Source organism: Meles meles, chromosome 6, assembly GCF_922984935.1.
Source record: "Meles meles chromosome 6, mMelMel3.1 paternal haplotype, whole genome shotgun sequence".
NCBI classification, from domain to species: Eukaryota; Metazoa; Chordata; class Mammalia; order Carnivora; family Mustelidae; genus Meles; species Meles meles.
In genome coordinates this window covers 52,018,199-52,035,441 of record NC_060071.1, presented here as the reverse complement: position 1 = coordinate 52,035,441, position 17,243 = coordinate 52,018,199, and the positions used below count along the sequence as shown (strand labels likewise).

Genomic DNA, 17,243 nt, shown 5'->3' with positions numbered 1-17,243 from the left:
ATAACTTTGACAACTCTTTTTTAAATGCACTCAACAAAAGATCACCTCTACTAAGACACACTGAACAAAAAAGACACAAACTTCAAGCCAGGTTTTTTTGGTTTTTTTTTTTCAAACATTTACTGAACATAAACACCATTTTTTTTTTCCTTTTACACAGCAATATTGTTAAGCTTCAAATTAGCTGGGCTATTAGGACTATCAATTGCCACGAAATTAAAAATGATTCTACACGTCAAACTCAAATAGAAAATGTCATGCAATATATAAATCACTAACAGACCTCTGGCACAGTCAGCAAGTTTACTATGTTTATTAAAGTCACGTAAATGGTTTGACAAAAGTGCACAATAGAATGACATCACTGGTTTGTTATAAATCACAGGGAATTACTAGAATACAACAATGTTGTTTTTCTACACAGAGGATTACAGGATGGGGTGAATATTATAGAGGATAGGATCTTTTCAACATATTAGGGCCAGTCGGATTTTACTCCCCAACTATGTAACTCTGAAAAGATTGGTTAGCAAAGCTGAGGGGTTTTCCTCATCTTTTCTCCTCTACCAATTACTAATAAGCCACAACAAAAAAAAGCCATGCACAAATTTTACAACACCTGATAAAAAACAGATACAAAACCTTGTTTACTTCATCACTTGGCAAAGCTTGCATCTTCGCTCCTTCATTTTTCTGATTAGGCCACTGATCACATGACTCACCCCTAAATGAAAAGCTGTTAATAATTTAGCAATACTCACCCCTGCACACACATCAAGATAACGCTCCCCATAACCATCAAGTCGGTGTCCCTTCCCTGCACATTAACACAAATGAACACACCACAAACCTAGGACTAGAGACCACATTTACTTTACAGTTTTAAAAATTAATACACCTATCATCACTATTAGTTTGTTTAGGTCAGATCCCATATTTGGGAGAGGGGATGCTGTACATACAGCCCAGCCCATCTGAGGATTTGGGCAAATCTGCCAGAATTGTAGGAGAAAGCCCTGTGATGTGCCATACATAAACAGGAGCTTTCTACCTTCCAGGGAGGGTGTCCAGAGCACAGCTGTGCATTTTCAGAGTAGGAATAAACACACAGCTTAACTTCTTACGGACTAGTAACTTTTCATAAGAGCAAAAGGCAGAGTTCTGTTTTCTTTAATCCATTTTAATGTTACAGCATAATCAGTGAGGAAAACAGAATAGTCATCTGTACCTAGATATATCTGGCTAGCCTAAAAAGAAACATTTAAGATTTTTACAGAAAATCTACCATAAAAACAAGTCCTTTAATATACTCTTATCCATCGACTCACTAGTTCAATCACTGGTTGCTTCTAAACCCAGCAAACTATAACCCGAGGTCCAGCAACTCACGCCTCACCCCGCCCCATTCCAAAAAAGAAATGCTTCCGTGTGAATAATCCAAAATGGTCTTATCCATAAAGTAGCTGCCTCAAACTGCAGTGGAGACTGGTGACAGGGTGCTGTTGTTCCCTTGGGATTTGAAGTTTTTAAAAACACTTGCCAAATGCACACTTCCAACAGTGCTATCGTACAGTGCTAAGTTTCTCAATGATTATCAGTTATTAGTCAACTATTAGTATAATGAAACAAACACCTTCCCAGAAACAAGTCAGACCAAAGCTTGCTTTTTGGTTGGTTGGTTTTCAGTTCCCACAGCAAAGAATCTTAAGGTAGTTGGACTGTGGCCTGCTAGAGCCATGCACTAGGTAAACTGAAAAAAAAAACTGTTGTGTCAGAGTTCTTACATCAAAGATTTCCCCCTTCTTGATCAATTGTGGGGATGGCTTTGTTGCCCATTCCTTGAGTTAAACAGTTACCTAAGTTCAAGAGTTCAATTTCACCAACTCCACTGAAAGTGTAAAACCCACCCAAGTCTCAAATGGTTTGCCCAGGTCGTCATTCACCTGGGCCTCTGGCTCAGCCAAATTTGTATGACAATTACTGAGCAGGACAAAGAAGTTCTGACTGAATTTGCAGTATCCTCAACGAAGACTTACAATCCAAAGCATATTTCTACCAATAATAAACTGGAAATGACAAAAGTGGCTGGAAATGGAGCCTAGAGTTCTCAGTGAGCAGAGATAAGATTATCTTTCTTACCGATTTATTTTCCTTAAAACACGCACACGCACCCAGACACAAAACAGAAAAACCCTTAAGCTTGGGAAGGATTTGGCTAAACAGATTTAAAATAATTCTACCAAAACAAATAAAAAACAGGCATGTAGATCACTTGTTTCAAGAATGGTTTTATACAGATGTTTCACAATACATACTTGGACTTATTTTACAAGACAAAATTAGATCCTTAGCAATAGAGTGCACAATGTACTACTATACTATAGTTAAAAAATGTGTTACCATTAGCAGAGTTCATAGTTTATTCCACGGTCTTCAAATTCTTTCTCCAACTCTGTCAGCATTTCAATCAGCAGTTCTATTTTCTCCAGCATTCATCCCTTCTCAAAAACACTGTCATTAAATTTTGATGTCTGAATATGTACATATAATCATTATCCTCATTTTATAAATAAGCAATACCTAAAATAGCGCTGGTCCTGGATAGCCAAAGGGATGAAATGGTTTTTAAAACATGCAACATTATCTGATATTTTAAGTTTTGGTGTTTAAAAATCATACACATTAATAATGGAACCAACTGAATACCAACTATCATAGCCACTCCTCAGGCTATCAAAGCAGGCCCTGAAGTCTGAAAAACACAGGGTCTGATCTAAGCTGTGGAAAAGGCAGGATTCACTCACCTTGAGGCTATGCATTTTCTCTTTCAGGCCATGAGAGTTGCCAAGAGCAAGGTACAGTATTTCCTTGATTCATACCAAACGAGCAAGGCCTGTAATTTTCAAATTAGGGCTCAAATACCTCCCTTTAAATCACCCTAAAAACCCTCCTTATAAAAACCTCAGGTTAGGAAAAGAAAAATACATTACCATGACAGAATTTACTATCAAAACATTCTCAGCTGAAAAAAAAAAAAAAAAAAAAAAAAAAACATTCCCAGCTGAAGCAAGAAGAACATGAAGAATAACTACAGTAGCTGGAAAAGTATCTTGCACTCTTGGGGGGAAAAGTTTTTAAGCTTCCCATCTGCCATTTCCTCCCACCCTTCAAACTATTTCATTTCATGGGGTATCTATTTTATTTAAGGCCCTAGGTGCTACTTTTGGCTTGGTCATTGTATTTCCTACTGATCCAACTGCAATCCTTCTCTTATACTTCACAAAACAATATACATACACAAAATGACCACTGAAACCATAAATGTTGGGGAGGGTTGTTTGTTTTTTTAGTTTATAGCTGATGGTACTACACAATCATAATGCTTTTCATTAAAGAAAAAAAAAGCTGCAGGTCTTCACTTACAGTACCATGCACTATGAGTAGCTAAGGCATTCATTTGGCACTAGAGAGAAAAATACAGATATAGCTAATTTTACTTTATCATTTTTAACATCGATAGGTGTGTACCCTTTACTTGAATTTCTGTGATGCTTAAAAGATAATCACAGAATACTTCCAGTCTGACAGTTAAAGTGTTGCCATTTAAACAGAACAGAAAAAACAGAGACCTCTGCACAGCCTATCAGAATCCGTGACATTTTGCGGTTGAAAAACTTGCAGCTCTCACAGAAACACCTTTCAAAAGAGCATTGCAAATTATTCTTATCATCGAAACCATTTAATTTCCTACACACACTAGCAATCTTCCTACTACTTATAAGGGACAACGTAGAGAAAGTGAAAAAAAAAAATCACAAATATCTTGGGTTCCTTTTCATCTATCATAAACACCTTATGGGGGTGGGCACACAAACAATGCCCTCTGGAAAAGCAGTTTCCGAATTTTGAGAGACCACACAGGAGGAAAGGGAGAAAGGGACAAAAACAGAATGTGTAACTATATTATAACAATTTGTTTCATAAGAAAACAGAACATTCATAATTTTTACATGTCTGTGAGCTGAGTCAAATGCAGACTGCTGCAGTTTAGAGAAATTACATTAAAACACAGACTTCAAAGAATTTTAGAATTTAAGCCTAAAGGCAAGTAGTCCATCAATATTCTCTGAAACATTGCTTTAAGATTATTACTACTTTGTATATACCACTCAGCATAATGCAACAATTTCAATGGATTTAAATTTATAAATGTGTAACTATTATTAAATTAGCACACTTTCAGATTAAGCTGCAGCTATATTTTTTGAAATCCTCCTGATGTTATAATGTGTTGTATCACTCCACATAAATATTGGAAGAGCGAAAACTACCTACAGCAGTTTGGCACGTGCAAAACACCTAGGTATCCCGTTACTCTTAATGGTCCTTTTTAGTTGTTTTTCTTCATGAGATCCTCAAAACTGCTGCAAGGATAACACGCTGACACAGGCTTAACAGAAATACTTTTGTAGGCAGTTTTTTAAAACATTATCAACTTCAAATCATAAATGTCCCTTGTAACATAAACAAAATATTTTATACTCATTCCTTAAAAAAAAAAGTACAAATGTCGAATCATTACGTTGTATACCTGAAACTAATATATCTCAATTATACTTCAATAAGAAAAAGACACAAAGAAAGAAAAAAGAAAGTTAAGTGACCAATATTCAGATACCTTATAGTTACACCTAAACAATGTGGCTTTGTTCAAAGTGTATTTGAAATCAATAACCGTTATGAGGCAGAAAGACCAAATACAGAACTAAGGAAGGATGGGTAGGGAGGAAGGGTAGTGGAAAGAAAAGTAGAATTTACGAACACATAATTCTATTGTCTGTGATTAAAGTCCTTTACTTTTTAGCACCACATTAAACGATTTTACATATCCAGTCACTTAATGAAATCCAACAAACTCTTCAAGAGTTCTGGGGATCTGGTCTTGGTAGTTAATGTCATTAGCCCGAACTGCTCGGGCAGCCAGGCACTTGAGACTCATCTTCATTTGAGTTTTAAGTAGTATTTCAGATACCCCAGTGGTACTTTTGTCTAGCGGAGTCTTATTCTGTTTATTTGTCATGTCAGTGTGAGCGCCAGCTTCAACCAGGCTAATGATGATAGAGTGCAAGGTTAAAAAATCACTGATGGGCCTGTTGTACTGAACGATAATGTGGAGGGCACTGTTCCCCTCATTGTCTACAGCATTCACCTCAGCACCACAGTCCAGCAACAGCTTTGTGACAAGTGCATTTGGAAAGCTGCAGACATCATTGGTGTGGAAATCATCAACCGGGGTATTCGAGTTGACGGCTAGATGCAACAAGGTGAAACCTTCCCGAGTTCTGGGATCAAGGTGAATTAGGTTGTAGATCTGCTTATTAATTTTGCACTGATCTTCTTCACTGCACTGTGTTTTGGTGGAGATGCACACTAAATACAGAAAAGTATAGAGATTACATTCATAATTGTCCATAGCATTGTGGACATCGGCATCTGGAATATTTTTTACTCTGTTCATACTCTGTTCTATTTCCAAAACACTGCATCTCAAAACACATTCTATGTCTGGGGCCTTCACAGTTTCATTCAAATGTATCATCTGTGAAAACACTTGAGCAAATCGAAGAAGATCCTTGTGGGTATTCCTGTTCCCTTTCTGTCTCAGGTGCAGGGCATGCAGCCACAACTTGATACACTGTTCGAATTCCATGTTATCCGCATAAACAGCTCCCCTGTAAATGATGGGATGGGAAACATCAATATTGTCAGCACCTAAAATCCGTTCCCGAACTATAAGGCCTTCCATATGAAGAGCATCTCTGTCTTGCCGAATGGATTCCAGTTCCTGAGGATTTCTACATTCAGTTCTATTCCCGTAAGCGTGGATCGGTGGGAGAACCTCTTTCTCCAGAATGTTATCACCATCCTGAAACCTCTCCAGCATGGCTAAATATAAATAGTGGTACGTCTTCATGATGTCATAGTTCTCGCGGTCATTTGCAAAGGAGGCACCCAAGAGTTCCAAAGCTTCAATCCGACTTCTTCGGTCACAATCAGCATGAGAGAGCAACAGTTCGACGACATCAGCTTTACAGCTTTCGGCAGCTACTTTTAAGGGTGTCATCCCGTGGCCGTTCACTACTATAGCAGCACGCCATTTTATCAGCTCCTTCACGATATCTATGTGCCCGGCTTCAGCTGCGAAGTGCAGTGCTGTGGCTCCACAATGTGCTTTAGCATTGGGATCAGCACGCTGTTCTAAAAGGTACCTGACCACGTCCGTGTGTCCCTTATATGCTGCAATCATCAGGCAGGTGTTGTCATACTTGTTGGCGATGCTGATGTTGGCATTATTTTCAACCAAGTATTTCACAATGTCCAGTCTGCCATCAAAGCACGCTGCCCGCAGTGGGGTCGAGTTAGTCACTGTGGTGTGGTTCACGTTGGCTCCATGGCTGACTAGAAGTTTAACAACTTCAAAATGTCCAGCTCCTGCTGCACACCAAAGAGCGGTGGCACCATCAATGACATACCTAATCATGAAAAGAGCAAAGGGTCAGAAAACACAGGCCACACGTCCTAACATAAGTGTAAAGACTGGATTCATTTGCACTGACTGAAACCTCAATCTGTGGAACATGAATACAGCATTAGTTTGGGTGAAAACAAAATCAGGTAACTTAAGTAATGCCCTCTGCACTGTACTTCTACCTAGCAGAAGCTCAACAAACCTTAGCTATTACTGTTACTGCTAAAGTATGTAATTAAAAAAAAAAAAATCACAAACTTTCTACTAGCAAAAGTAAATACATTTCAGAAGAAATGCAAGGAGGTTCATAACTTCTTTACCACCAAGTTCATGCACTGGCTCTTAAGGAAAAACATGTTCCTCCTTCCCAGTATCCCCCAGGTACCACAGTTTCTCTCAACCGGTCAGTAAGAAAGCTACCCCAGTCCCTACAGTAACACTGTGTTAGAAACTGCTTTAGGAAAAATAATATTTAAGCAGATAATTGCCCCCTAAGATTATTTAAGCTAATCATATATACTTCTACTACAGCAATAAGAATGCAAAAAAAATCCCCGCTCCATGTAATACAGAACAATCACACAAACACGGTGCTGAGCAAAAGAAGTCAACTGAACATAGTACATATTATATTACTACATTTATACACCTATCTGTGGTGCTGAAGTCAGAACACTGTTTATTTTAAGGGGAGCAGATAGTGGGAGGAAGCACAAAGGGAACTTTAGTAAACAAATACATTCACTTCATGAAACTTGTAAATGCTTTCAATTAGTGCATTTTTCTCCATCCATTCTACTCCAATTTAAAGGTCTTAAAAATACGTATGTGTATGTGTGTGTGTATTATGGGTTTATGTATGTTCCTCAACTAAACCACTGGGGTAAATGCTAACAGCAAGAAACAATCAGCACTTTCCTAAAACCAGTGGATCTCTTCCCTGACATTCGGCCCATGTCTGCACTTTGTGGCTTCACAATCACCACTTATTGTCTGATATGTGCTAGGTTCTTATAATAGAATTAGACACTTGCTAGAAGGCCAATCTTTCCCATCTTTCTACCTTCCATTTTTCCCCAACCTCAATTTTTCAACTGTTTATCCTGTTACTCACCATCAGACCTAAAACGTAGACTTCTGTCGCACATACTTAGGTATACTGTACTTGAACCACTAAAATAAGTGTATTTGCAAGTGTTAAGGGAAAAGGTCAATCAAAACAGTATTTACTAGCACTATTAAGCATTATACCAAAAACCCCATTGCTGAACTTCTCACTATACAACCTAATGTCCTAACACAGGTCAAACTATATCGCCCATCAAGTGAAAAGAGTATAATCCCCTGGTAGAATATAAATATCATAGCTTAACCCCAACTAATAACATTCCCAAAACACCACTTATCTGTTGTTTCTGCTGAAAACCAAAGACCCACTTTATAAGAATCGAGCAGTTAATTCTTCAATTTCAAATAATGGCACCAAATGACCACAAAAGCCTGCTCACTAACAAGTACCTACGAAGGGAGTTTCCTAGGGGAGAGGGTGAAGGACTAACAAGAAGAGTCTTAAAGCTATCTGAAATGTCCTAAATCTTGATCTGGGTTGTGGCTACATGGGTGGATATTTAGGGACATTTTTCATCAAACTGCACACTATGCATAGAAATTAGGGAAGTAGCATAGATCTATATGAAAAGCAAAACCATGAGAGTTTCTAAAAAAAAAAAAAGAAGTAGACTATCTTCATGACCTTGGAGTTAATGACTATTTCTTAAACGGAATGCAAAAAAAGCACTAATCATAGAAAAAAAATGATTTACTGGACTTCGTTAAAATTAAGAGCTTCAATTCATCAAGACACTAAGAAGGAAGTAAATATGCAATCCACTCACTGGGAGAAGACATTTACACTGAATGTATTTGACAAATCAGTAAGAAAAAGGCAAACAACCCAACTAAAAAAAATGGGCAAAAAAGACTAATAAACAAATGTATTTCACAAAAGATATTCAAGTGACCATAAACATAAGAAAAGATGTTCAAGATAACTACTGGAAAGGGAAATGCAAATTAAAATCGTGAGTTGCCAATACACAAGCACTAGAATAACTAAAATTAGTAAGACTGACATGACAATACTAAGTGCTGGCCAGGATGTGAAGCAACTCAAACTCTCACTGCTGGTAGGAATGTAATTTGTTTGAACCACTTTCGGGAAAACTGTTTAGCAGTAATTATTAAAGTTAAATATACACCAACCCCATGACCCAGCAATTCCACTCTCCAGCATATACTGACAAGAAGTGAACGCAAACACTTCACCCAATGAAGACGTACACATAAAAAAGCAGCTTTTCCCCCGTAACAGTCAAACACTGGAAACAACTAAATAACTGCGTACAGGATAAATAAGTTGCCGCTTATTCATACAATGAATGCCACAAAGCATAAAAAAAAAAACTACTGATATACGCAACTGCACAGATGAATCTCACAATGTGTTAAGCAAAAAAAAAAAAAAAAAAAAGCCAGAAAGAAAAGAGCATATTGTATGATTCCCTTTATAGAAGTTCAAACATAGGCAAATCTAATCTATGGTGATAGAAGTCAGAATAATCATTACTTCTGGGAAGGGAAAGGAGAGGAACTGACTGAAGAGAATAAGAGAAACTGAGTGATAAAAACTTTCTGGATATTGGTCTAGAAGGTGTTTACATGGCTAAACATATTAAAATTTTATCACATCATACACTTAAAATGTATGCACCTTACTAGATGTTACACCTAAAATAAAAAGTTACAATTAAAAACAAAAATGAGACACAATTAAAGAATAACAGTTTAAAGGAACACAAATAGCTAATAAGTATCTTCAATGTCCCAAGCACTCAAAGTGCTCAATATGCAATATATCTCATTTAATCCTCATAATAACCTCCTCCCCAAAACCCTGAGATCGACACTATTATTATGATTTTACAGATACATAACTAAAAGTTTACATGAGATTAAAACATAAAAGTACTCTAGTACATAGTACTCTATGTATTAAGGAAACATTTAAGGTAAATAACCATTTAAGATGAACATGATCCCCATTTTAAAGATGAAAAAAAGAGCAAAAAGTGATTAAAATATTTTTCTCACCTCAAATGTCCCAGAATTAATGATGTAGGAGTAAAAATTAAATTATAAATATATATTTCACTTGGTTTTTGTAACAGTTTAATACTTTTTGTGGTGTAGCCTAATGGTTTCCATTTTTCCACAGAGTGATGTAACAGAAGCCTCAGGAAAGCTTCAATCATCTATCTTTATTGAGGCAATTAAAATTTTTAAGTAGTTTAGGATAAAAATATTCACTGAAGAATGTATTAGAAAAAGACTAGACCTTCAGAAACATTAGCCTGAGCAAATTTTGAATTTCTACATCTAAACAAAATCTTTAAACAGATTAAAGGGAATCATAAGCCTAAAATGTGTGACAGTCCTTTGTCCATAGACTTCAGCTGAAATAATGAGCAGACTTCCTCAAAACAACAAACCATATTTATAACAGAAAACAAAAGTATGATAAAATTAATGCAATATGTACTTAGTCCCTAAGGGAGAAATACTATAAAACAAAGTTCTTTCTAGACTCACTCCAAAATTGCAATGCAAACTCTCTATAATGTATTTCATTTTAAAAAAATCAAGAAACCAGGGAGTGCCTGGGTGGTTCAGTCAGTTAAGAATCTGACTTTTTTTTTTTTAAGATTTTATTTATTTATTTGAGATGATCAAGAGAGTGAGAGAGAACCAGCGGGGGAGGGGCCGGGCAGAGGGAGAGGGCTCTCCATTGAGCAGAGAGCCTGATGAAGGGCTCCATCTCAGGGTGGTAAAATTGAGCCCTGCATGTAGCTCCAGGCTCAGGGCAGGGTCTGCTTGTGATTCTGTCTCCCCATCTCCCTTTGCCCCTACCCCACACACACAGGCACAAGCTCCTGTGCACTCTCTCTAAATAAGTAAAATCTTTAAACCAACCAACAAACAAAAAAATCAAGAAAGCAGGACACCTGTCTGGCTCAGTAGGTGGAGTGTGTGTGTATCTTGATCTTAGGGTCGTGAGTTTGAGTTCCACGTTGGGGGGGTAGAGATTACATTAAAAAATAATAAAATAAATAAAAATAAACTATAATCTGATACTCGCCTTTTTAAACAAAATGTATGCATCAGATGATGGAAACATTTTACAATAAAAGAACATTTCAGGCACCTGGGTGGCTCAGTGGGTTAAGCCTATGCCTTGGGCTCAGGTCATGATCCCAGAGTCCTGCTCTGCTCAGCAAGGAGCTGCTTCCCCGCTCTCTCTCTGCCTGCCTCTCTGCCTACTTGTTATCTCTGTCAAATAAATAAGTAAAATCTTAAAAAAAAAAAAAAAAGGTAACATTTCTGATCACAAAACTAAGCTGAAACTATTCCCTGGTTCAATTTAAAATAAAAATGTCTGATCAAGTATTTGAAATGGAAATAAAAATTCATTAAATGTAAATGATCAACACTTTATTTTAACCAAAATTGTTTATTAGACCAAACATAGTTTCTTTGAAATATATACTGCATGGCAATATATACTGCATGACTTTTAAATGAAACCAAATGATGATGTGGCCCTCAAGACTGTCCTCTACCTGAACATTAAAAGTATTAGAACTAGTGCCAACTTTAAGAGAGAACTCAACAAAAAGCCTCAGAACTCCCAGAGATCCTGTTCTCCTTCCCATCCCTGTCAGCAAACTTCTTTTAGGACAAGGGTTCCCCCACAAACTCTGGTACAGAGCTGGCAGGCCCTAGGAACTCAGGCCAGCACTCCAGTCCATGGTCACAGGACACCTCGCCTTTGTTCTGTTCCATTTCTTTAACATTCTTAAGTTTCCCATTCTCCAACTAAAGGTTCTTTCATTTCTACTCAAGTAATTTTTCTTGCCCACTCGTCTGTCAATACTAGTCTTCACATATTGAGCCATAAGTAAAATGATCTCAAATATTACTTTTAAAAATATGAACAAGGGCTCAAATATCACCATGGGGCTTGACCTAGGTAGGCAGTCCCTTCCTCCCTGAGAATCTGTTATGAATCCACTTGAGTTTCTTAAGATATTATAGAAATTTTTAGGCAGAACATAGACTTTCACAAAAGCTATTTATTTTATGTCTCTCTTCTCTCTCACACACAAAACATACTATATCAAACCCATAATTATATAGGTAACTGTTGCTTAGGATGAAACTAAGTGAAACCTTTTTTTTAAATATTAGGCAAATAACAGGATAAGAAACAATTTGACAAAAAATTGTAAAGATGATACACAAGTGACTATAAACTAGGAAACACTAATCTACATCAGCACACACAGAGAACCTGTTAGTCCCCACCTGGCCATGGTTCTGAAGAGCCGATGGAATCTAAAGGGGGATTTAAAAAAAATAAAAATGAAAAAATAAAGGGGGATTTTGCTAAATACGTCTCAAAAAGCCAGCCCCTAAGGGGTGAGTGGGCATATTGTTAACACCTCATTCAGGCTATTTTCACAATATCTGGAATGAGTGCAAAGTGAAATCATGACATTTGCCATAACACTCTTCATCTAGTTCTGAAATGCCAAAATGACTGGAATAAACTGAAAGTAATAGAGTGGTTTGAATGGGCATAAAGGTGGCCATGAACTTCAATTCTCCCTTGTTAATTAATTGGCAAGCTCTTCAAAAAAGCAGAAACTTTACATTTTTTCTGTATCCTTCACAGAAGGTGTAATAGGGCTAGACCCATCACAGGCATTTAATAAATAAAATTCTCCACTACTCTTACACAGCAGCTAATAAATTCATAATTGTAATAATCCATAAACAGAAAAAGATGCTCAGCCAAAATCGTGAATGACTGAACCGTTTGCAATTGCAGTCTCCCCCATGGAACTCCTGATATTTTATACAATGATCATCAAAATCTGGCCTCCACCTCTCTCCAGTCTCCCACAATCTCTTTCTTAATTTCCCCAGCTTGAATCCTTTCCTATAACCATACTCAAACACTTGTCACTGCAAGTTCACCAAGCTGTTGCCCCTCTTCTTCACTTCCTTTAAGACCCAAATTCAAGCATGGGAAGGGGGGAGCCTTCCCTCTTTCCCCCAGGCAAAGCTGAGCACTTCCTCTTCCCATATCCCTCACTAGTCCAACAGACTTCTAAAATTCTAAATGGTATGGTATCTGCAATTACTCACTTGTATCTCTATTTCTCTTGTCTCCCCCACTAAAACATCTTCCTCCACATTGGGAACAGTATGTTACTCACCTCTGCATACCCAATCTCTACCACACAGCCCAGCACACAGCAGGAGTTCACTAAGTGTTTGCCTCCTGAACCCTTTAATTTCACCGCCCAGTGCAGAACGCAGGCTGTATTTCTAATCATTTCCATTAATTTCAGGTTCTTTTAATTCCATCTCAAAAAACCTTTCTCTCTGATGGTAAAAAAGACAGCAATAAGCAAAACCTTTCCAATGCTTTAGGAAACTATTTTTTTTTCCCCACCACTATCCTCCCCTCATCCAGAAAGGCCTCAGCAAGCTCCTTAGCTGCGATGTTTCTAGCAGCTGTTATTGAGATCGTATCTCAGTGAATCCATGTGCCTATACAAGTGGAATGCTACTGAAATTCAGGGGTCATTCTGTCTCACTCCTTGTCTGGGTATAGGAAAGACTGTGGAAATGCAGAGTTCCAGAATGGACACAGAAGCCAGTAAGGGAAAGCAAACATGAATCAGGTTGCCATCTTTAATCAAGAGGAAAAAGACCATCTCCTTGATATCTAGGGAGGTGGTAAGGGAGATTAACCACCAACTTGGGCTATCATTTCATTAAAATATAATGCTCTAAAATGTTTTCCTCTCATCTAAAAATACCTTCCTCTCGTCGTTTTATTATTTAAACCTAAAAAAGAACCAAAATTCAACAATGCGCTAGTTATTTTCAAGAAGTGCTTTTCCAATGAGGTTTGTAACCAAGCAGTTTTCAATCACCAAAACTCAAGATACATATCTTTATGCTTGGACCACATCTACCTCAAACAGAAGAAAATGCTAGAATAGCTTATGTACTGGCACAAAAGTCAACAAAAACAAATGCAATCGATGAAGTTTGTATACTGAAGAACACTTTATAATAATCCACCACAACAAAAAAACATGTCAAACCTGACAGTTCTGTGTTAAACATTTTCATGCCTACACAATATATATAATTAAACCTAAAAGACAAATTTTAACTACGACAATATGAATTTTTGAACTTCCTACCTCAAATAACATAAACCATCAAGTTTCCCCACAATACACAAGATAACAAGTATTAACAATGCCATTATCTCCTATACCAGGCCCAGGGCCATATTTGCAGCCAACCAACCTATCAACCCCGAGCTATGTGCAAGTGTCAGAATCAGGTCTAGGGATGTCTGGCTGCCTGACAATCCCTCAAAGAGGTTGGAGTTCTAGGGACTTATTTTGACATTAAGGCCCCCGCAACCCGTCTGATGGGACCACTCAGTTGAAGGAGCAGAAGCTGGGTGAGCAAATTACTCATCAAACAGAGGTCTTCGATGTTAACTGCTGACCGCGTTAATTTCTGATCTCGATTACAACCCCAATACCGATAAAGGTGAAACCTGGGAAGGAGCACCTCCTTCGTAACACGGACTCTCTGGTGAAGAATACCCATTAGGTATCTAGACACAGGGTGTGGCTATTTACCCACAGAGGGAATAAGGGGTAGGGGCTGATGAGGATGGGCAGCAGACTACGGGATGAAGCCTTAGCACTGGAAGACGAAGCGAGCATTCATGCGGCAGGAGGATGCACAAAAGAGAAGTGATACCTCTATGGAGAGAGAGTGAAGGAGGGAAGGACCAGTGAGGTGGTGGGTCCGCGCTCGTGGGAGGGGGCTTGGGATGTACCTACCCGTCGAAGCGGACGGTGCCAGTCTGCTGAGTCTGCACCCGGTAATGTTCTAACAGCAAACGCACCACCTTGGCGTGCCCATTGCGGGCTGCGATGATGAGGGGCGTGGAGCGCTGCCCTCCCTGCTGGCTGACATAGCCCAGCAGATAGCGGATGTCGCTTTCAGACCGATTGAGAAGCAAGGCGGCCAGGGTCAGCACCTTGCCCTCGCTGGCCGCCTTGTATACATAGCCAGCCAGGCCCTCCATGGCCGCCGCCAACTCCAACACCCGTTTGGTCGCCACCGCTGCTGCTGCCTTGCGCCCCCGGAGGCCGCGTTCGCCAGCGCTTCAAACCTGGGCCCTCACAGCCCATTCAACAGGGCGCCGTCGCCGCCGCCGCGCCCAGGCAGCAGCGCGGCCCGGGGAGGGCGGAGACGCAGAGGTGGCCGAATGCCGCAGGGGGCACGTCTGCGACCCTGCCCCGGCAGGTAGGAGGGCGGTCAGGGCCGCCCCCGAGGCCCCATGCGCCGGCCCTGGACCGAGGTGATCTCCATGGCGGCCGCCGCCCGGGGCCTCAGGCCGGACCCCTCCTTCCTGCGGGCTGCGACAGGCGCGTGCCCGAGCTACGGGTCGCCGGCGAGGTCCCAAGAGGACCGCACGCGCCTCGGATGGCGAATGCTGGGCGCGTCTCCCCCGTCCCTGGCGGCCGGGCCTAAGGCCCGAAACTGCCTCGGCCTCCGCCTCCGCTGTGCGTCCACCCCCGCTGGAGGAAACACGCAGATCCTCGCCCACGGAGCTCAGAAGCGCCAGACGCTGCCGACAGCTTCGCAGCTCCACGCCTGGGGGCCCCCGGAGCGAGACGGAACGCTTCCGCGGCAGCAGCCCCCGAACTCGGGTCGGGCAGGAAGGCGCGCCTCCGCAGACTGGGCCGGGAGGGGGAGGGTGCGAGCGGGAGGAACGGTTAAGCCGGGTGTCTCCTCCAAAGCTGCCCGGCCGGCAAACGAGGGCATGACGGAGAAAGGTTCTACTGCGCGGAGTTAGCCCACCCCGTTTTCGGGCCTGAATGTCCTCATTGCCCTTGACGCCTGGACCGTCCTCCTCGCCCCACACGGCCTAGGGGCTCCCTAGCTTGGGAGGGGGCCACAGTCGGGGACCTGAGGCGATACTACAGGTGGGCCGGGGATCTCGCCCCATTTTACCATAGACGGTGCGGGACTCCTCTGTGCCCTGACTGGGGACCCAGGGAGGGGTTTGCACGCACCGCACAGGGTCCATTTTAAGAAAAGGGCGGTGTCTCTGAGCCCCCGAAATGTAGGAGGACTTGGGGGCTGGCACTAGGCGCGGAGAAGGGATTGGAGTTCGGGCCTATCCTCCCTGGAGAGAAGGGGATCAAGTGTGTGAGAAGGGGTGGGGGAGCTGCTCCCACCATGGAGAGGGGCGAGGTGTCTGGAAGGAAGGCGAGGTCTGTATTCAGACAGACCAGGACTCTGATCCCCAGCCTGACAGAACCTTCCTTTTCTCACAGACTCTCAAGATGGTTCAGGTTTGAAGAGCTCGTTTATCTAACGAATACTAGAGATCTTCTACGTGCCAGGCTCTGCTTGGCCCCAGAGATTGGGTGATAGACAAGATAGACACAGCGCCTTCCCTTCTGGGGCTTGTGTCGTGAGGAAGACAGTAAACAAGTGAGCAAACGATAGACAAGCCCGGTTGAGTTCGGATCTCTACCGTTTGCTGTGAGGCCAATAGAGGGACGGCGAGTTCGCTAATTAGAGTGGGCAGGTAAGAAGAACAAAGGGTATTCTAGGCAAGGGGAAGAGCCAGTACCAAAGCCTTAAGGAGGTCACAGTCTTGGCGGGCTCAGAAACCAAGGTCAGTGTGGCAGCCGCAGAATGGGCCGTAGGAGCAATGATGGGAGGCAAAGTCAGCAGGGTGCAGGTCACCCTCCCGCCCAGTAACCCTTGGTGAAGTGTTTAACTTCTACTCTTAAGTGTGATGGGGGCGTTTGAAGAGTTTTCGACAGGAAAGTGACAAGACAACAATTTACATTTTTAAAAATATCGCTCTGGCTGCTATGTGGAGAATAAACTAGGAGGCAAGTGTAGAGGCAAGAAGGCTATTTAGGAAGAAAGGTCTTGGACTAGGATAGTAGAAGGCAGAGGTGATGAAGCTCCTGGGACAGTCACAAAATGTGCAAGCTCAATACGGAAGTTTTCCTCTCTCCCACTTAACCCCAAAGGACATTAGCTACCACAGAGAAAAAAACAAATATGTGTATTTGGCCCCAAGAGATCAGGCTGGGCTCAACAAGTTGACATAAATTATTTCATTTGACACCCACCCCACCCCTCCCCACCCCCCCCATCCTAGTTGGTGAAGGCCTCCCCTCAGTTACAGAGCTATTGGTAGGGTTTGGCCACTTCTCAAAAAAAAAACTCCTTTTATTGGGCAGCACGACTTTACCTCTTGGCAGATCCCTACACAAACATCGTTTCCCCCCCTTAAGATAGTAAACAAAAACAATGTTGAAAATGGGGGCTGAAGATGAAGTTCTGTTGGTGGAAAAGAGGGGAAGGCTGGTAGGTTTCATTCTGGGGCTCTCAGAATTGGCAAAATATCCGGTTCCTGACAGGCTTTTTGGCCTCTGGGGACTTCGCAGGGACACATAAGATGTGTGACCAGGGCCTCCCTTCCAACTGGTTTCCTTCCCTAGGTCTGTAGAGCAACCAGGCT

The 17,243-nt window shown here is 41.2% G+C and overlaps 1 protein-coding gene across 1 annotated transcript; it reads right to left on the bottom strand.

The window, feature by feature from the left end:
- Positions 1-297: 297 nt before the first annotated feature.
- Positions 298-14,790, bottom strand: FEM1B (fem-1 homolog B). Its single transcript, XM_046008802.1, has 2 exons — positions 14,530-14,790; positions 298-6,533 (listed from the first exon to the last, which is right to left on the bottom strand). The coding sequence occupies exons 1-2, from the start codon at positions 14,775-14,777 to the stop codon at positions 4,898-4,900; spliced, it is 1,884 nt and encodes a 627-aa protein (XP_045864758.1). The 5' UTR covers positions 14,778-14,790; the 3' UTR covers positions 298-4,897.
- Positions 14,791-17,243: the final 2,453 nt, after the last annotated feature.

Excerpts from the sequence above, each read along its gene's own strand:
- FEM1B (XM_046008802.1), bottom strand. The coding sequence starts at position 14,777 with ATGGAGGGCCTGGCTGGCTATGTATACAAGGCGGCCAGCGAGGGCAAG. Across the intron at positions 6,534-14,529 it reads GGCACCGTCCGCTTCGACGG|GTATGTCATTGATGGTGCCA; the intron begins GTAGGTACATCC and ends TTTCATGATTAG.